This window comes from Eptesicus fuscus, chromosome 17, assembly GCF_027574615.1.
Source record: "Eptesicus fuscus isolate TK198812 chromosome 17, DD_ASM_mEF_20220401, whole genome shotgun sequence".
Classification (NCBI taxonomy): domain Eukaryota; kingdom Metazoa; phylum Chordata; class Mammalia; order Chiroptera; family Vespertilionidae; genus Eptesicus; species Eptesicus fuscus.
In genome coordinates this window covers 55,273,794-55,294,547 of record NC_072489.1, presented here as the reverse complement: position 1 = coordinate 55,294,547, position 20,754 = coordinate 55,273,794, and the positions used below count along the sequence as shown (strand labels likewise).

The 20,754-nt window shown below is 38.4% G+C and overlaps 1 protein-coding gene and 2 non-coding genes across 5 annotated transcripts in view; all 3 read left to right on the top strand.

Annotated features, from left to right (window-relative positions):
- Positions 1-3: 3 nt before the first annotated feature.
- EIF3A (eukaryotic translation initiation factor 3 subunit A) overlaps positions 4-20,754 on the top strand; it is a 31,993-nt gene continuing 11,242 nt past the window's right edge. For 2 of the 3 annotated variants that reach the window (XM_054728619.1, XM_054728617.1), the window contains exons 1-17: positions 4-152; positions 7,027-7,217; positions 7,374-7,510; positions 7,879-8,042; positions 9,400-9,599; positions 10,704-10,912; positions 11,840-12,011; positions 12,704-12,808; positions 13,184-13,282; positions 14,800-14,916; positions 15,167-15,352; positions 15,965-16,312; positions 17,165-17,269; positions 17,352-17,465; positions 18,931-19,053; positions 19,571-19,724; positions 20,295-20,479. In XM_054728619.1, coding sequence (XP_054584594.1) covers positions 104-152; positions 7,027-7,217; positions 7,374-7,510; positions 7,879-8,042; positions 9,400-9,599; positions 10,704-10,912; positions 11,840-12,011; positions 12,704-12,808; positions 13,184-13,282; positions 14,800-14,916; positions 15,167-15,352; positions 15,965-16,312; positions 17,165-17,269; positions 17,352-17,465; positions 18,931-19,053; positions 19,571-19,724; positions 20,295-20,479 — 2,658 coding nt within the window. In that variant the 5' untranslated portion in view covers positions 4-103. Of the gene's footprint in view, positions 153-7,026; positions 7,218-7,373; positions 7,511-7,878; positions 8,043-9,399; positions 9,600-10,703; positions 10,913-11,839; positions 12,012-12,703; positions 12,809-13,183; positions 13,283-14,799; positions 14,917-15,166; positions 15,353-15,964; positions 16,313-17,164; positions 17,270-17,351; positions 17,466-18,930; positions 19,054-19,570; positions 19,725-20,294; positions 20,480-20,754 lie in introns of those variants that run through there. The other variant, XM_054728620.1, reaches the window with a different exon arrangement.
- LOC114232569 (small nucleolar RNA SNORA19) lies at positions 12,921-13,050 on the top strand. The gene has a single exon (XR_003618641.1). It is a non-coding gene; the product is annotated as a small nucleolar RNA SNORA19 (small nucleolar RNA).
- Positions 13,928-14,055, top strand: LOC114232568 (small nucleolar RNA SNORA19). The gene has a single exon (XR_003618640.1). It is a non-coding gene; the product is annotated as a small nucleolar RNA SNORA19 (small nucleolar RNA).

The following is a 20,754-nucleotide window of genomic DNA, read 5'->3' as shown; positions in this document are numbered from 1 at the left end:
CGGGCGACTGCTGGTGAGGCGCGTGGGACCTCGCGCTGGTTCCCCTTCGGCCCGGGCCACTAAGGAGTTCCCTGACGCTGGGTGAGCTGAGCCTGCCGCCAAGATGCCGGCCTATTTCCAGAGGCCGGAAAATGCCCTCAAACGCGCCAACGGTGAGTAGGGGGTCGGGGCGCTCCGGGCTGGGGTGGCCGAGGCCTCAGAGGTCGAGGGGCCCGCGCCTGCTTCTCACGGTTCCGCTGCCTGACTGCGGCCGGAGACGGGGGTCGATGCGGCCTGCCCGCCGCCGTCCCAGACCGTAGTTGGGCATGGTTTCCCTTCTCGTTCCAACTGACCCGGGAGTGGGAGGCGCGGAGCCGGGAACCGTCGCCCTGGGGCCCTTCCGTCCGCCCCGTCGCCTTGTGGTGAGTCTTGGGGGCCGCCGCCGCCCCGGAGACGGAGCCACCCGGGCTGGAGCTGGCTCCTCCACCCTGTCTTCCCCCACCTCCGCTCTTCAGGCCCCGGGTCTTTTCGTCTGCTTAGGCCCCCGCGCCCCGGGCCGCCATCTGGGAGTGCCGGGGAGGAAGAAACATGGCTCCCTCCCGGGGACAATGCACGCGAGAACCTCGACTCCACCTCCCGCAGGGGCCGGGAGCCGGGCAGTCCCACCTCCGGCCCTCCCCCGGACCCCTCCGCCCCCCAAATCCGGCGCGGTGCTTTGCTGGGTCAGGGTCCACTTAACTCTCCTCCGGCCGCCGTGCCTTTGCTTCGGGTACTCTGACCCACATAACCGGTTTTCAGCGTTTTTTTTTCTGGCATTGATTATTGGCTGCCCAGAAGCCTATTCGGAATCACAGGAAGTTGGGCCAGAGTTACTACTAGTAACAGAAAGACTTCACGTTCTCTCCAAAGATAACGAAACTGAGGCCTAGAGGGAGAGAATGGTTTGCCCAAGGTCACTCCGGGAGCGAGTGGCCGAGCCAGGGGATGGGACTGAGGTCTCTGGACGTCCCGAGGAGTCGTTTTGTCGCCACAGCGTTGCTGCCTGCGACTTCTATTTCCCTGTGTGTGCTTGGGCCAGGGGCCTTTTCGGGGAAAACTTGTGCGTGTCCCGATGTATTCAGTAGGCATTTACTACGTTGGCGTTATGGGGGTACAAAATGTATTATGCCTGTCTCGGGTCTTTAAGTTAAAAAACTTACTTGTTTAGGGGTTTTATTAAGCCTAGCCATCTGTTAGGGCACCCATAGCCCTTGTCTTCACCCTTCCTCCACCCACACAAGTTTTGGGTCTCATCCATGTTGTTGATGGATATACCTTGTGTGTTACAGTGTTACGTTTGTGGGGCTTATTTTGTTAGCTGGTTTGAAAATTCCTCTTTCGGAAAGGTCAGTGTCAGTCATTACATGAGATTGATCTAGCAGGGCTGGAGATGTGTTTGTCACATGCTTATCGTTTTAACTAAAAGTAACAATTTTGAGAGAGTTAACAGTCTGGAATAGGTTAATTGTACATTCAGTGGACAGAGTAATTGTTCAAAAAAACCCCCACAAAACCCTACAACTAAAGATCTGATCAACTACCCATTCTAACCAGCTATCTCATGGTGAGAACAGGGGAGCTGTTTAAGTTTATAGGAAAGAAAATAGAAATTTATTACAAAATAAAGATAAACTGTAGCAAAGTTAGGATATTTTTTTAAAGTTTCAAAATTTACCATTATATTAAATGACTTGGATAAAACTCTACTGGGTTTGCTATTGTAGATCTGTTTTACAGTCATTTGAATGCTTTTACCAACAGCTTCCTTCCCCCTTTCTAATAGGCTGAAGCACTGTAATCTCCATGGCCTGAAAGTTACTCATTTGATATGTTCAGGCTTTATTTCCTTCACTCCTCCCTTCTGAACCTTCATATGAACTTAAATATTTCAGTAACTTTTTAAAACTTAGCAGGGATACATAATGTGTAACAAATCTTAAAAACTTTTTTGTTCACATTTTCTGAGTTGAAATTGATTTGATTCATGAAGGGGAAGTGGGGCAAAGCATCTAAAATTAAAGTAGGCAAGATGAGAAGGATACTGCTGGCGGGGAGTGGATTTTTTTTTCTATAGTTTTACAAAAAGACTGTAGGCTCCTTGCTGCAGCCCTTTTAAGCTGTAAGATGGGTGTTTCTGTGGTAGAGATGAAATGCTTTGCCATTCATGTATTAATTTTTGTACCTTTGATCTTGTAAGAGGTCTCTTCAGTGTGAAGGTGAGCAGAATGTAGATGGTGAATGGCACTGCTTAAAAAACTAAATAGGATGATAATAAAAGCACCTTTCATTCAATGGAAATAACCTCATTTTATCTAAATGTTTTATCTAACATTTGTAACCTCAAACACATTAAGACCAAATCCATTAATAAAATGTGAATAAATTTAAGTAGAATAATCCTTCAGGTCACCCTGAGTCTGTATATCAGAGCAATGTTTTTTGGAAACAATTGCAGTACTTACTCAGGAATATGAGAGCTTGGCCCAGCAGTTACAGGCAAAAAATTCATAACCTGGTATCACTTGGGAAAAGCCCTTTTTCCAGATTATATTGTTAGTAGTGCCAAATTAGCTGCTTCTGACCCTGTAATAGCTTTTTAATTAAACTACCGGGGGTGGGGGGATATCAAAATAGTTGTTATTAAACCCACAAATTGTGTAACAATATAGCTTATCTACTTGGTCTGCTGCACAAACTAGTAAGATTGAAGAGGTTCACCTAAACTTTTTCTTTATAGACACATAGTTTCACTCAGTGTGAGGTAAACTCAGGATGCACTAATAGTTTATAATTCCAGATTTTTATTGTTGTTTCAGGAATATCAATCTGGAAAGGAACATTCTTTTTTTTTTATTTTTTTTTTTTTATTTTTTTATTTTTTTTTTTTTATTTTTTTTAATGAATCTTTATTGTTCAGATTACAATTGTTTCTCCATTTTTGGAAAGGAACATTCTTTAAACATCAAAATAGAACCTTTAGTGTGACAGTTCTTTCCAGACTTACCCCCTCACCCCAAATCAGATAATTCAGAGGAACTACATCTAAATCCTCGTATACGTTAGGGTAAAGACATCATGGATTATCATGAGAAATCTGTTCCCATTCTAGTTTTTTCTTTTAAAAACATCCTTGCCTGGTATCCATGTTTTTTGTTGTTGCTATTTGTTGATGGTTGAAGTGTTTGTCCAATAAAAATTATTTTTTAATGCATTTGCTTTGGCTTGTTTGAAAGTATGGTATGGGATTTGGAAGCAAAGTTTGATTGGCTATCTAGGAGTGAAAAATACTTTTAATTCTATTCCTAAACAAGACTTTTATTTTTAGAATGTCATTAAGAAACCACACTTTCTCATTTAAAAATCAAGAGATTGGGAAAGTGAACTATTTTTAGACAGTTTAGTATTTTTTCATCACACCATACTGGGGCCAGCTCTCAACCTTAACTCTCTTTGTCCCTATTTTATGTTACAAGATATTGACAGTACTTACATACAGTAATGTAAGATTTAAATCTTCAATATAAGATTGGGAATTGTATAGAATAGGTCATTTTAGTGCTGCTGTTAACAATATTTTCAATGTAAAGGATAAATTTAAAAACATTTGCTCCCCAATTTTTGGCTGATAGATATGGTTTTTGTTAAATAGTTGTGAAAAAGACCTAAATTCTACTGTTGCATTTTAGAAAATAACCTTATGTGCATGCTCCAGGAATAAGATCGGTAGGTCCACCCCTTAAAACAGGAAAGGTTTATTATTCCAACAAGGTATCTAGTTATAATACTACGTCTTGTTTCATTTTGTAGCATTTTGGGGGACAGGGTGTAATAAAATTGACAACTGAAAAAGGACTTTCTCATAATGTAAATATTAACACTCAGTCTACTAACTTGAAGTATTAAAGAGGAATTTGCATTCACTTACATATGAGGAATATTTGATGAAGTAGGATATTGTATAAAGGTATTTCAGTTTGTTGTGTTGTGATTTACTAGTATCCTGTTGCAAGCTTTTTCTATACTAGAGAGTTACAATATTGTTTGTAGCTTTCTCAGGGCAAGGAATGTTCACAGTCAACATTCCTGAAAAATGTGATAATTGGAAGAAGAAATATTAGAGAATTACTAAACCTGTAGTTCTAGTAAAACCCCCAAATAAAGGGCCTTTTTGCCTATTTGGTTAGCACAGAATTGCATGGTAGATAATGCTACACATTGTCAGTTTACTCTTAATTCTTTGTCAAATATTTTTTAAAATTTATTGATTTTTAGAGAGAAAGAGGAAGGGGGAGAATAACAGAAACACCGATTTGTTCCACTTATTTATGCACTCATTGGCTGCTTCTTGTATGTGCCCTGACCCGGATGGAATTCAAAGCCTTGGCATATTGGGATGACACTTAAACCAACTGAGCTATCTGGCCAAGGCAAAGAATTGTTTTTTTTTAAATATGTTTTTATTGTTTAGAGAGAAAAGAAGGGTGAGGGATAGAGATGTAGAGACATGAATGAGAGAGGAACACCAATGATCGTTGCCTCCTACACGCACCCCCACTGGGGAGTCAAGCCCGCAACTCAGGCATGTGCCCTGACTGGGAATTGAACCAGTGACCTCTTGGTTCATGGGCCAATGCGCAAACACTGGGCCACACAGGCCGGGCAGTTTTTTTAAAATAATTTTTTAATATCTATTTTTTATTTCAGAGAGGAAGGGAGAGAGATAGAAACATCAATGATGAGAAGGAATCATTGATTGGCTGCCTCCTGCACATCCCCTACTGGAGATAGAGCTTGCAACCCGGGCATATGTCCTTGACCGGAATCGAACCCGGGACCCTTCAGTCTGCAGGCCGACGCTCAATCCACTAAGCCAAACCGGCTAGGGCCAGATTTATTTTTTTAAGGAGGAAATTAAATAATGATTAAAAAAAATGAAGATGTAGCCCTAACTGGTTTGGCTCAGTGGATAGAGCGTTGGCCTTCGGACTCAAGAGTCCCGGGTTTGATTCCGGTCAAGGGCATGTACCTTGGTTGCAGGCACATACCCAATGGGGAGTGTGCAGGAGGCAGCTGATTGATGTTCTCTCTCATCGATGTTTCTAACTCTCTATCCCTCTCCCTTCTTCTCTGTAAAAAATTAATAAAATATATATTTAAAAAAAAAAAGAAGATGTAGTGTTTTAAGACATTTTGTATAGTGTAAAACTAGTGTTTTAGTGCTCCCAAATTGTTCAAGTGTTCAATGAAAAGGTACTGTCTGTGAAATTTGGCAATTACATATTGAATTTAAGTTGAATATAACCGGGTGAGTTACACCTTTCTCCCCTCCCACCCCCAGTTTATTGTTTGTGTAAAAGAAAGCAAAAAATGATAAATAAGATAAATTTCAACTTTAGTCAGAAATAATGTGATACAGAGGGGCCTTTGCTTTTGACTGAATTTCAAAATGAGCAATATACATAGAACATGAGATTAGAACTGGATTTGGAAATATTGCTAAATATTGCCTTCAGTTTTAATTGGCAGTAAATTCAAAAGTGTTTCTTTGCTCTATATTCTAAAATGTTTTCTCCCCAGTTTTAAAAAATAAAAATTGGAGAAATTAAGTTTTAGATTTTAAGAATTACTGCAAAGGTAGTACAGAGGTCCCATATATACCAGACACAGTTTCCCCTATTAATATCTGATATCAGTATAATGGTACGTTTGTCACAACTAATGAACAAATACTGATGCACTATTATTAACCAAGGCCATACTCCATTCAGATTTCCTCAGCTTTCCCTAATGTCCTTCTTGTGTTTCAGGATCTCATTCAGGATGCATCACATTTCGTTGTCCTGTCTCCTTAGGGCTACTTGGTTGTGACAGTTTCTTAGACTTTCCTTTTTCATGACCTTGTAATTTTGAGGGGTACTAGTCTGGTATTTTATAGAATGTCCCTCAATTGGGAATCTGTCTTAATATTTCCTCATGTTCAGACTGGAATAAGTGGAGACATACTCTTTGCTCATGTTTTGGCAGACTAAATTTTAAACTGTCAGTTCTACCACACTCTTTGTATAGAATATCCCAATTGAAAATCACAGTGAGTTATTTTGTAGATATCTACAAACTAATTCTAAAGTTTATATGAAAGGCAGAAGACCTAGTATAGCCAACACGATGTTGAAGAAGAGCATTAGGACACTCACACTACCCGGTCTAAGACTTTACCATGCATTCCTTTATAGGAATCGAGACAGTGAGGTATTGGCAAACGACTAGATACATAGATCAATAGAGAATATTCAGAATAGAGAGCCCAGAAATAGACTGACATAAATAGTCAATTGATCTTAAAGCTTAAAGGAACATAAATTAATGTTTTTCTTGCCTCAAGTCTTTTTTTTAATGCTTTATTTATTTATTTATTTAAACACTGTCTTTTAAAAAATATTTCTTTATTGATTTCAGAGAGGAAGGGAGAGGGATAGAGAGATAGAAACATCAATGATGAGGGAGAATCATTGATTGGCTGCCTTCTGCACGCCCCCCACTGGGGATCGAGCCCACAACCCGGCATGTGCCCTTGGCCGGAATCGAACTTGGGACCCTTCAGTCCGCAGGCCGACGCTCTATCCACTGAGCCAAACCGGCTAGGGCTTGCCTCAAGTCTTAGCATGAACTAGCAAAGATTACATCAGAGCACTGGTGACTGAAATCACACTTTTCTCCGTTTGTTGGGGAGACTTATTTTCTCTCATGACTTAAGTTTCTGGAACTTTAATATCATTTAGAAAGATTTGTTTGGTACAGAGGAATTGTAGACCATATTTTGAGATAGTAACTGGTTTTCATGGTTTTACCTTAGATAATTTTGGCATAGTTTTAGAAGTCAAAAATAAATGTGACCTAAAAAGAGATGGTAATGAGTTCAGAAAGTAAAACAGCCAATTTAAAAAGCAAGATTTAGACTTTTGTATAATATATATTACTGATTTTAATTCTGCTGAATTACCTTTCCAGAATTTCTTGAGGTTGGCAAAAAGCAACCTGCTTTGGATGTTCTTTATGATGTTATGAAAAGTAAGAAACATAGAACATGGCAAAAAATACACGAACCAATCATGTTGAAATACTTGGAACTTTGTGTGGATCTTCGCAAGAGCCATTTGGCTAAAGAAGGATTATACCAGTATAAGAACATTTGTCAACAGGTATGAACAGAGCTGGGTTTAATATTTTTTTATAAGTGCATTTAGTAATTTTGAGTTTTATCATTCAAAGTAAATATATGCTATGTCATAAAATTTGCTTTTAAGGTATGTTATGTTTTGTTGGGGAAAGTTTTATTTATTGTTTGTTTTTGTTAGGTGAACATAAAATCTCTAGAGGATGTCGTTAGGGCATATTTGAAATTGGCAGAGGAAAAAACTGAAGCCGCTAAAGAAGAATCCCAGCAGATGGTCTTAGACATAGAAGATCTGGATAATATTCAAACTCCTGAGAGGTATGTGGGTTAAACTGCTAATAAACTTTTCTGTGTTTTTCTATACATGTGTGTCCATCTTGATTTGAAGTTAGAAAGATTGCTAATATTTGAGATTTCAAATGTATAGTAACCAAAAGAATCATGTGTTAGTCAGAGTTCATAAAAGTGAAAAGTTACAACCTTTAGATTGGTATGTATTAATTTAAATGGTTGTACTATGGATTGGGAATTCAAATACTTGGACACTAAGTGTGACAGCTTTATAGTTTGTCCAAAGTTGTAGGACGAATATATACTATTTTATAATATCGGTTTTGGTGTTTTCGTCATGGCAAAGTAGGAAACCATGTCTAAAAATGTTTTCAATATATTTTATGTTTTTGTAGTGTTCTCCTAAGTGCTGTAAGTGGCGAAGACACTCAGGATCGTACTGACAGGTTACTTTTAACTCCATGGGTTAAATTCCTGTGGGAATCATACAGACAGTGTTTGGACCTTCTTCGAAACAATTCTAGAGTAGAGCGTCTCTACCATGATATTGCCCAACAAGGTAAAACAAGAACTGATTTGAAAAGTTGACTTGCGAATATAATTTGCAGCTCAGGCCCTTGTCCTGGGCACTGAAAGGTTGCTGGTTCGATTCCTGATCAGGGCACATGCCCAGGATCAATCCTAGTGGGTGGCATATAGGAGGCAGCCGATCTATGTTTTGCTCTCACATCAGTGTTTCTCTTTTTCCCTCTCTCTCTCAAAATCAGTAATAATTTAAAAAAATCTTAACGAATAGATTTTACAACAGATTAACTGTTAATGTTAACTTCTTTTTCGTAGTATATATGAAATATATTTCATTGATGAATGAAAGACCTTTTAAAGTCATTTTGGAGTTTTCCAGGTGATTGAAAAAAATAAACTTTTTTTATTGATATTATTTATTTTTATTATTAGAGAGAGGAAGGGAGAGGGATATATAGAAGCATGGATGAGAGAAACATCATTGATTGGCTTCTTCCTGCACGCCCCCAACTGGGGATCGAGCCTGCAACCCGGGCATGTGCCTTGACTGGGAATGGAACTGCGACCTCCTGATTCATAGGACAACACTCAACAACTGAACCACACCAGCTGGGCGAAATATTAATGTTTTAATGACAGCAAGTAGTTCACGTGCACATCTATGTACACAGTTGAAACTAGGTTACCACAAGTCCTCAGTGTATACAGTTTTCATTAGTACAAAAGCTTCCTGTCTATGCAAGTTAGGTAACAAAGTTCATTGTATATTTTGAACAGCATGGGGATTAGGGGTGTTGGCCCCCTATGCAGTTGAAAATCTGCATAGAACTTTTGACTCCCTAAAAACGTAACTAATAGACCACTGTTAGCTACAGGTCTTAACAGTAACATAACCAATTAGCTCATATTTTATATAAGTATTACATACTGTATCCTTATACTAAAGTAAGCCAGAGGGAAAAAAATGTTCAGAAAATTGTAAGGAAGAGAAAATAAATTTACAGTACTTATTGGAAAAAACCTGTGTATAAGGGAACCTGCACAGTTCAGACCTGTATTGTTCAAGGGTCGTCTGTATTTCAGGCTAGAATTTTTTTTGCTGTTTTAGGATTTGAAATAAGTGTTTGAAAGGTGAGTCCCTCTTACCCCAATTTGAATAATTTCCCATTGGTAAACTCAGAACCATATTTTAGTCCTAGGACATGCTAATGACTATATCCAAAAGGTTGTTGGGACACATGAAGTGAATTACAACTCTAATCACTTCTAAGGACGTGATTAGTTTGGTAAATCTTATTTAAATAGCTGATTTTAATACATGAAATAAAACTTATTCAATACTTAAGTTGATTGTGGAAAGTACCTAATATATTTTACTTTTATGCTTATAGCTTTCAAATTCTGCCTCCAATACACCCGTAAGGCTGAATTCCGTAAGCTGTGTGACAATTTGAGAATGCACTTGTCTCAGATTCAACGCCACCACAATCAAAGTACAGCAATCAATCTTAATAATCCAGAGAGCCAGTCTATGCATTTGGAGACCAGGCTTGTTCAGTTGGACAGTGCTATCAGCATGGAGTTGTGGCAGGTAACAGCCCATATTTTCCCCCTTTCTAAGTATCTTTATCTTGATATCTTTTGGTTAGTTCTTATAAGTGAGGAATTTAAGCTTGTCTAATGCAGTAGGGAGAGTTCTGGACAGGAAATCTCAGAATATTTTGGTTCTAGGTGCCAGCTATGAAGTCTGGGCCAAATCGTGTAATTTCTTTTGGACCCAGTTTCTTTCCATATAAAATAGTTCTCAGTGCTGCTTAATGTGAACTTTTTACTGGTTCGTGATGAAGTAAGTCCAGAGGAGAATATTATTGTATTTTGTAAAAGTATTGGTGGTGGCAGGTTGGAAATTAAAAAACAAAACTTGTCTTTTATTGTGAAAAGAGAAGTGATGCACTGGATTTTCTCCTTGGTTTCTTGGCGTTGCTTCGACTTAGCATACATGATGGGTAATCAATCCTTCGTGGGAAATCTCAGCCATGTTTGGAATCATTGCCTACTTGGCCTTTTCACACTAAGAATTCCACAAAGACATTTTCACATGATTTTGTAGTCATAAGTTGAAACTTTAATATATTTAATCCCCCAAAATCTAATTGAAATTGAAGAGAAATCAGTAATTTTTAGCCAGGTGAAAAATGGGATTTGATTTCCCACTATTTTCTTATGATAACTTCCTTTTTCTGTAGGGACATCCTTAAAATAACTACCTGATGAATTAAGGAGGAAAAAGTTATATAGAACACAAGAAAACGTGTTCATTATAGAAAATGTGGATAAATATAAAGAGGTCAATATTCATATATGATCTTATAACTCAGAATTACTTTTATTGTGTTTTGTGTTCTTCCAGATATTTTTTATATATTCCCCCAAGTGGTGTGATGTTATACACATTTTTCTTAACAAGTCTGCTCTTTCTACTTAAAAGAGTGTTAAGAATTTCGTATTTTTGCAATTATGGCAGTTTTTAGAAATATATCAGATACTAGGTTACAGATGAATAAAAAGAACCACACATGAAAGCATTTTATTTGCCACTTTTATTGTGTTTTGTGCTTTAGGCTTCATAATGAGATTTGAATTAGATTTTTGTTTCGTTTAGAATGCAATGACTAATTTATACTCCTAATTTTAGGAAGCATTCAAAGCTGTGGAAGATATTCACGGGCTATTCTCTTTATCTAAAAAACCACCTAAACCTCAGTTGATGGCAAATTACTATAACAAAGTCTCAACTGTCTTTTGGAAATCTGGAAATGCTCTTTTTCATGCATCTACGCTCCATCGTCTTTACCATCTATCTAGAGAAATGAGAAAGAATCTTACCCAAGAAGAGATGCAAAGGTAAGAATATTATAGTTGGATAGAACTGACATTATGAAACAAATATCTATTACTAAATGACATGGTAGTATGTTCTAGATTAGGGTTTCTCAACCTCTGCATTATTGATATTTGGGTTTGGATAATTCTTTGTGGTGGGGGACTGTGCATTTAGGATGTTTAGCAGCATTCCTCGTGTCTACCCATTGGATTCCAGTAGCAGTCCTTCCAGTTTGTGATAACCAAAAGCATCTCCAGATACTCTTCTTGGATAGTATTCTTTTTTTTTTTTTTAATTAGTTTTCCTTTATTATTTTTTAAAATCCACACCTGAGGATATTTTTTCATTGATTTTCAGAGAGAGTGGAAGAGAGAGGGAAAGACAGGGAGAAATATTGATGTGTGAGAAACACATCGATTGGTTGCCTCTTGCATGCACCCTGACCAGGGCCCGGGCACGGAAGGAGCCTGCAACCGAGGTACGTGCCCTTGACCAGAATCAACCCGGGGACCCTTTGGTCCACAGGCTGACGCTCTATCCATTGAGCCAGACCGGCTAGGGCTTGGGTAGTATTCTTGATCTTCAGTAGCTATCTTGTCCAACTCTGCCTACGGTGCAACTGAGAAAAATGGAATATTAGGAATATTGAATGTAGAAGACAGTGTTAAGGCATAAGCTTTCTATCCACATATAAGTATTTAAAACCTATTCTTAGAACACATTTGACAGGAGTAAGTGGGTGGATGAAGTTTTTATTCTTAAGGTATTCATTTTAGTACGGTCCATTTATAAATAGTTTTAGCTTTAACGAATATGAATATAGTTCACACTCACATGGTGATATACATAGTCTGTCACTGGCATATCGTACTAGATGGTTAAAGAGTAATGTCTGCTTATCAAGTAACATTTACAAATTTAACAGATTTTGTAATTTTGTTCTGCAGAATGTCTACTAGAGTGCTTTTGGCCACTCTTTCCATCCCTATTACCCCTGAGCGTACTGATATTGCTCGACTTCTGGATATGGATGGTATCATAGTTGAAAAACAACGACGCCTTGCAACACTGCTAGGTCTTCAAGCCCCACCAACACGAATTGGCCTTATTAATGATATGGTTGGTATACATTTGAACATGCATATATATATATATATATATATATATATATATATATATACATATATATGTATATATATATATATATATATATACTAGAGGCCTGATGCACGAAATTCGTGCAAGAGTAGGCCTTCCTTCCCCTGGCTGCCAGCACTGGCTTCCCTCTGGCACCCGGGACCCGGGCTTCCCTGGCAGCCCTGGCTTTGTCCAGAAGGTTGTTCAGAAGGACTTCTGGTCTAATTAACATATTATGCTTTTATTATTATAGATACACACACGTATATATAATAGAGAAATATGTTAATTAACCAAGACGCCGTAACGGGTTGCGCACGCAGTGTCGGGGGCAGGGCAGCAGGGGCCTTTGCACACCTGCCCTGGGGGAGGGCTTGATCAGCAGCTGCCGTGGCTGGAGACAGAGGCAGGGCCGGCTTCGGCGGGGCCTGGGGAGCAAGGCAGGGCTGGACCGGCGACTCGAGGGTGGGCGGTGCTGCACGATTTCGAGTTGCGTGCTGGACTCCTAGTATTATATATGCTTTGAACATAAAACTGTATGTTCAGGTTTTATAATTCATGATTAAATACTGGTGTTTTACTTGTTAATAATTTTCTAAATTTCTAATTCTGTTTTTTTAAATCGGCTCACAATTTTCCTTTAGCAATTAAACTTTTTGTTTTGTTTACTGTAGGTCAGATTCAATGTACTACAATATGTTGTCTCAGAAGTGAAAGACCTTTACAATTGGCTGGAAGTAGAATTTAACCCCCTAAAACTCTGTGAGAGAGTCACAAAGGTAACCCTTTGCATTTATGTTTGATTATATCACCATATAGCCTGTCCTAGTGCAGTTTCAGATACATTTCTATTTATTAAGAGAGAAGTATTGTCCTCTGTGTTTGAAGTCAGTGCACATTTCATTGTCTTTTTTCTTTATGTCAAGAGAAAAGGTATTTCTGATGTGCTAAACAAACCTGTGGAGGTAAATTAGCAGCTTGGCTTGCCTTAGCCATTGCTGTCAGTCACCTTCAGACAAGTATTCATAGCTTCATTACACATTCTGCATTTTTTGTGTTGATATTTTTGTCTAAGGAAATTGAAAAAGTTCTGTAGATGTTTTAGTATCTGTTACATAGAAAGTATCTTTTTTTAATTTAATGGGTTTTTGTAGGTTCTAAATTGGGTAAAGGACCAACCTGAAAAGGAGCCAGAGCTGCAACAGTATGTCCCACAGCTGCAAAACAACACCATACTCCGTCTTCTGCAGCAGGTACAAATGAAAGATGGATGTTTTCTGTAAGAACTGGGATGCCTTCCTTAATTGTTTTGATTGCAAAACTGAAAAATTTAGGAATGACATAGGAAGTGAAAGTCTCTCCAAACTCTATTCCCTGTCCAAAATTAGTCTTATCTATTTGATATGAAAAAAAGAATTTTACATATTTGACAACTGCTTTTTTGTTGAACAGTATCTTACACATTGTCCCTTGTTAGTAATGTAGGGTCTACCACAAGGCTTTTTGTTGTCTAAGGGTACTATGACTTATATATTCAGACTATTGATATAAATCTGTATTTCTCGGCTTTTTGCTATTAGAAAAAATGTTGCAGTGAGCATTTTACACTTAGCTTTGCATACTTCTGTGATTTTCTGTAGCATAAGAATTAGTCATAGACTTTACATGTTTAAAGCTTTAGTAGCTCCTGAAAAGAGTCTATTAAGGGACATACCAGTTGTAAATGAGAAAGCCTTTTCTCCTGCTTACACTAGGTATTATCAGTCTTTTAACATACTTTAGTCTGATTTCTTAAGTTTGACTACTGTAGCTTATAATATGGCTTCAAAGTTTCTGTTTTATCTTTCGTTTGTTTCATTCGGGGGAAGGGCTTTTAGTATATATTCACTTCAGTATTTGTGCACATGTCATTGACCTGCTTTCTTGTATATGTGAGCAGTGTTATTTCTCATGTGCTATACAAATAGTTGAAGGTTAATTAGCAGTATAACTAAGTAGTAATGCTGCCAGTCTCCTTCAGACAAACAGTTTTATAAAAAGTGTTCAGGTGAATTAGGTAGCTGGTCTTTATCTGCAAATATGTAACCAGTTAGGTTTTTTTGTTTTGTTTTATGAGACTGAATAGATGATGCTTTTCAGAAATGGTATGGGGTGATGGTTTAAAGCAGCAGTTGCCAACTGGTGGTCCGTGAGGTCCGAAAGGTTGGCGACCGCTGGTTTAAAGCATAAGACTTGGGTTTGAGAGCCTTTTATTGGAATGCCAACTCTAGCAATGTACTGTTAATGTAGCTGCTCTGAGCTTCAACTTTTCTCTGAAAAATGGGCACAATTTCTACTTCCCATCCTATCCTATATAATATCCTATATAATAAAAGCCTAATATGCTAAGTGTCAGTTCGACCATTCGACCAGTTGCTATGATGCACACTGACCACCAGGGGGCAGACACTCCGACTGATAGGTTAGTTTGCTGCTGGGGTCTGGCTGATCGGGATTGGGTGAGAAGGGCCAGACATGCCCTGTAACCCTCCCATGGTCCCTCCCTGGCCTCGATTGTGCACCAGTGGGGTCCCTTGGCCTGGCCTGTGGTGATCGGGCCAAAACTGGCTCTCCAACATCCCCTGAGGGGTCCCGGATTACAAGAGGGCTCAGGCCAGGCTGGGGGACCCCACTGCACCGTGGGGCCTTTAGTGATTGTGTAAGACTGCATATAAAAAATGCTGAATAAACGATAAACTATTCTTAGTAACGTTGTGTGTTTTTTATACAGGTGGCACAAATTTATCAGAGCATTGAGTTTTCTCGTTTGACTTCTCTGGTTCCTTTTGTTGATGCTTTCCAACTGGAACGTGCCATTGTAGATGCAGCCAGGCACTGCGACCTGCAGGTATGTGCTGTAAGGGGACACTGAGGGGAAAGGCAAGGCCCTTTGAGGATTAAAAACACATAACCTTTGTTTCTTAGCTCTTGGTACATTGGCACCGATTTAAAGCTTTCCTGAGCTAATCTTGTAGGTTTTGTATTCAACATTCTTTCATTAATTTTTTTCTCAAGTTCAGTTGAAATTTTTTACCAGAAGTTGGACTTCATATATACATACAGACTTAACTATTGATGATAATATTTACTTTTCAAAGGTTCGTATTGACCACACTTCTCGGACCCTTAGTTTTGGATCTGATTTGAATTACGCTACTCGAGAAGATGCTCCACTTGGTCCTTATTTGCAAAGTATGCCTTCGGAACAGATAAGAAACCAGCTGACAGCCATGTCCTCAGTACTCGCAAAAGCACTTGAAGTCATTAAACCAGCTCATATACTGGTATGCATCTTTGGGAGAAATAGACTACAGGAATTATGAGGGGCCCTTATGCTATGTCTTTCACAAAAAGGTTTGAGATGGTGTCTGAAAGAAGGGATTTAATATAGATTTACCTATTCAGTTGTATTTGGTATTTTTGGTATTTTTAGCAAATGTCTTTATCAGATGTACAGCATACTGAGATGCCTTCCATTGGGTAAAATAATACATTACACATAATAATACAAGTATTAGGTGGGCATACAACAGACCACACAATGATGATCCCAATTGGGAGTACTATGATTGATTGGGCTTTGCCTTCATGCCTACGTATTTTTCTTTGTTTGTGTGTTGTTAGTATTCCTCCCTGGCTTGAACACTTCAAAGGAGATTTGGTGCAAAGAAAAGTTGACCTAGCACATACAACTGTTTCAGCTATGTCATTGTTGTGGGAGTAGCGACATAGCATTTGGATCTGAGAGCTTGTAGTTTGAATAATGTCATCTTCTATTATTAAATGCAAATACATAAGGGTATTTGCATTTAATAATAGAAGGATTATTTAGTAATTTTTGATGGCTAATACCCATGGTATGTCACTTAATTTTTTAAATGCATTTGTTTTTGAAGCAAGAGAAAGAAGAACAACATCAGTTGGCTGTTACTGCGTACCTTAAAAATTCACGGAAGGAGCATCAGCGTATCCTGGCTCGCCGTCAGACAATTGAGGAAAGGAAAGAGCGGCTTGAGAGTCTGAATATTCAGCGTGAGAAAGAAGAATTGGAGCAGCGGGAAGCTGAACTCCAGAAAGTACGGAAGGCTGAAGAAGAGAGGCTGAGACAGGAGGCAAAGGAGAGAGAGAAGGAACGTATCTTACAGGAGCATGAACAAATCAAAAAGAAAACTGTTCGTGAGCGGCTGGAACAGATCAAGAAAACAGAACTGGGTGCCAAAGCATTCAAAGATATTGATATTGAAGTATGTAGTACATTACTCATTAAACTTAGTTTTATCCAGATCTCTTAGAAGCACAGTCCTTTATCACTTACTGGTTTATTTTGGGTTATTTGGTTGCTTCATTTATTTTGGTACACAGGATTTATTAACTAAAATCTGTGAAGTAAGCATCCATACTAATAATCTATACCAGTGGTCGGCAAACTCATTAGTCAACAGAGTCCAATATCAACAGTACAACTTTTGAAATTTTTTAAACTTCTTCTAATGCCACTTCTTCAAAATAGACTTGCCCAGGCCGTGGTATTTGGTGGAAGAGCCATACTCAAGGGGCCATAGAGCCACATGTGGCTCGTGAGCCGCAGTTTGCCAACCACGGATCTATACTAAAAGGGTAATATGCAGCTGTGGGCTCCCCGGCGGCTGTGAGGTCCGGGGTTCAGGCTTCACAGCCGCCACGGCCAGCAGTGGCAGCAGCAGCTCAGTGATAGGGGCGGCGCCTTCCCCTGATCATCCTGGTCGCCTCCCCACAGAGGGAGGCCCTAGGGAGTGGGCCTAAGCCGTCAGTAGGGCAGGTTGGGCTGAGGGACACCCTCCCTCCCCCCCACCCCAGTGCACGAATTTTTGTGCACTGGGTCTCTGATTTGTTTTTAATAGCTGTACAGTTTTTTACCACTGTTAAAACGGAGTTTGGGTACATGCATATTTTTGTCCTTATAATCAAGTGGAAACGTGGCTGTTGTAAAACATTTTTACATTGCTTAAATTTACCCATTGTATAAAAAGTAATTTAGGATTTGATTCTAGAAGCAGTGCTCCATTGCGTTTTTCTTACATTCTTATTAATGATTGTGCATTTGTATTAACTTTCAGGATCTTGAAGAACTGGATCCAGATTTCATCATGGCTAAGCAGGTTGAACAACTAGAGAAAGAAAAGAAGGAACTTCAGGAACGCCTGAAGAATCAAGAAAAGAAGGTAAATGAAAGAACGTAAAATTTTAACATGTCAGATTAAAATATATGTTTTTTTAAACTACATTTATTTTCATGTTATTCAGATTGATTATTTTGAGAGAGCTAAACGCTTGGAAGAAATCCCTTTAATAAAAAGTGCTTATGAAGAACAGAGAATTAAAGACATGGATCTGTGGGAACAACAAGAAGAAGAAAGAGTAAGATTTTAATTTAATTGAAATATTTTTAGATTGTAAGCTATAATTAAATCCTCTGTCACTAATGGGACCAGGCTATCAAAATTGATTTATTATGTTAATCCTCACCAAAGGACATTTTTCCATTGATTTTTGGGGAGAGTGGAAGAGAGGGAAAGACTGAGAGAAACACATCAGTTGGTTGTCTTCTGTTCCAGCCCTGACTAGGGCCTGTGCCAGGGAGGAGCCTGTAACCAAGGTACGTGCCCTTGACCGGAATCGAACCTGGGACGCTTTGGTCCGCAGGCCGATGGTCTATCCACTGAGCCAAACCAACTAGGGCAGAATTGATTTGTTTTGTAAACTTTTGCCAGAAATGGTGTGCTTTAGTGGGTGCAAACTAACAGATTGGTGGACAGATAGAAATTTTCATAGTGAGATTAAAAAATGCGACTTACAAAATACAAAGGACAGCTGACAAGTTTAGTTTTTAAAAACACTTTAAGGAGACAGAATTCACACACCATCGTGTGCAGCTTTTTTAGTACAGAATTGTGCAACTATCTAATTTTATAACATACCCCAAACATAAGCTTGGTACTCATTTATCAGTTATTCCTCATGTAGAACTAAACTTTCTACCACCTGGCTATGGGCAACCACTAATCTTTTTTGCCTTTAGATTTGGCTATTCTGGGTATTTTATGTAAATGGAATCATACAATATGCTGTTTTGTGACTAAACAATTCCATCTATAGTTTTTTTAGTCTTTGTTTACTTGATGATACAAAAGTAAGGTTTGCTTGTAGTAGCCAAATTTATAATAAAAAGAAATGACTTGGTTCTGGTTAAAAAAAGAGTAAAGTAACCACAGGCAGGAGACAGCGTACATTTGTGGGGACTGCAGTGTGGAGAACGCAGCCCTTTCTCAATTCCATTGGATTGTTGTCATTCTGGGACAAGTATTGCCAGTTCTTCCAAATTTTTTTAGAAGTTGAAATTTTTGTGATATAAAATTAGGAAAAGTGCTGCAGACCAAATAAAATATTTGAGATGATTTGCTGCAATCTCTTCCCTGAAGCCTTCCATTTTTTTCCACTTATGACACAAAAGGAAAAGCCTTCTTTAATCTGTAGTTCATCTTGCCTAAACCTCCGGTTTTTAAGGAAGAAATGTCTTTAATAATTCAACCATAGTGCTTACTACCATTTTTTGGTGTTTTATTTGTTTTACCATATACATAGTTATAGTTTTTCCTTTATAGAAATTTGTGCTACTGTGGGCCTAAATAAAAACGTTCTTGCAGATGTCTCGTTTATCCATCTCGCTGATTGCCTTCCTAGGGACATGCTGGCATGAAGGATAGTAAGGTTGATGAGGCACAGGAGCTGCTTGTATTCTGCAAGGATATGCCAGGATTTGGGGTAAATTAGTAATCAGATAATGAATGCTTTGGAAATTTAACTTTGTATTATGTATTTGCAGATTACTACTATGCAGCTAGAACGGGAAAAGGCTCTTGAACACAAGAATCGAATGTCACGAATGCTTGAAGACAGAGATTTATTTGAAATGCGACTCAAGGCAGCACGACAATCTGTTTATGAGGTACATTTATGGTTTCAGGGAAATGTTCATGAGTTTTAGTTTTGCCTTAAGCGTTCTTCTGCAGTACCGTAGCACATTCTGTATTGAACTAACATATGTAATGTTACCATTCAAATAATATTTTAATAGAAAATTTCTTAAATATTTTCTAAGCTAAGTAGTCACTATTTTTCTAAAGGCGATGGTGGGCTGCATAAAATTTGCAATTGATACAAGCTTTTGTTTACTGTTTACAGAAAGAAAAAAAATCAAGTGTCCTGTTCCTAACATTCTAATTTAATCATTCATTTTAATTTGTATGGTGGCAGGCCCACTTAATATTGTCAACAATTTACGTGTTTAGAAATTTGAGAAAACCTTCAATCATTTGGAAATTCTAGTTTTTTTACTTGAAGGTTGCTTTTTATGGTTCCAAGAAACCTGCATTGCTTTTGTAAACTTAAAACTTTCTGTTAGTTTTGTAGCTCTTCCAAAAAAATTGATATATATTTATTTAATTTGGGGTAACCAATTACAGGAAAAACTTCAACAGTTTGAAAAGCGATTAGCAGAAGAAAGGCATAATCGCTTGGAAGAACGTAAAAGGCAACGTAAAGAAGAACGCAGAATAACCTACTATAGAGAAAAGGAAGAGGAAGAGCAAAGGAGGGCAGAAGAGCAAATGCTAAAAGGTAACTTAACTGTAGACCAAGATTGGAGGTGGATTACACAAGGTTGATATTAGGTCAGTTTATAGCAGTCTGATTTAGAAAATCAATGAATTGGGATGTAGGGATCATTGACTTATTAACTGCAACTAACTAGTTCTCAGTTTCTGGGATCTTAACTTTTGCTTGATGTGAAGATACTATGTCATATCAGCTGAATCTCACATTTTTGGTGTTCTTTTAAAAATCAATACTGCTTTTAAATTTTTTAATACTATATTCTGTGTAGTACGCACATTTATTTAGGAATATCTGTCAGATGAAGTCTGTCAAATGATCCTTTGGTATCAGAGATGCTCAGGATTTGAGGAGGGATTCCTAGTGTCTTCTTAAGTCATTACAAAACTACTAATGATGATGGCATAATACTTGTTTTCTCAAATATCTTCTGTCCTTTAGCTGATAGTAAGCTATTTTTAAATTCTTAAAAAGGATTTGCCTCTATATTATGCATGTTTAATACCAAAGAAGTAGACCTAGCACTAAAGGAAAGGTGCAGGTAGGAGGCACACTCTAACCTAATACGTTATATAGAGCGTGAAGAGAGAGAACGTGCAGAACGGGCAAAACGTGAGGAAGAGCTTCGAGAATATCAGGAGCGGGTCAAGAAGTTAGAAGAAGTAGAAAGGAAAAAACGCCAAAGGGAGCTGGAAATTGAAGAAAGGGAGCGTCGTAGAGAGGAAGAGAGAAGACTTGGTGAAGATCCACTTTCTAGAAAGGTGAGTATATAAACATTGCTTTCCCTGGGATGACTTGTTCTCTCTTCATGATACATATATGTCAGTGCATATGTCAATGTCTGGGCTTGGTGTTTTGAACCAGTTTCAGTCATGTCTCTGGAAGTCTGGTATTGCTTTGTCTTTCCAAAGGCAGGAGGTTCATAAAGGGAGAAAATTAAACTTCTGTTAGTGGATCTGAGATTTTTGTAGACTTCGGTCTATTGTACTTGTCAGTCAGAGTGAATCTCATAAGACCTAAGTAGTTGATAAGATAT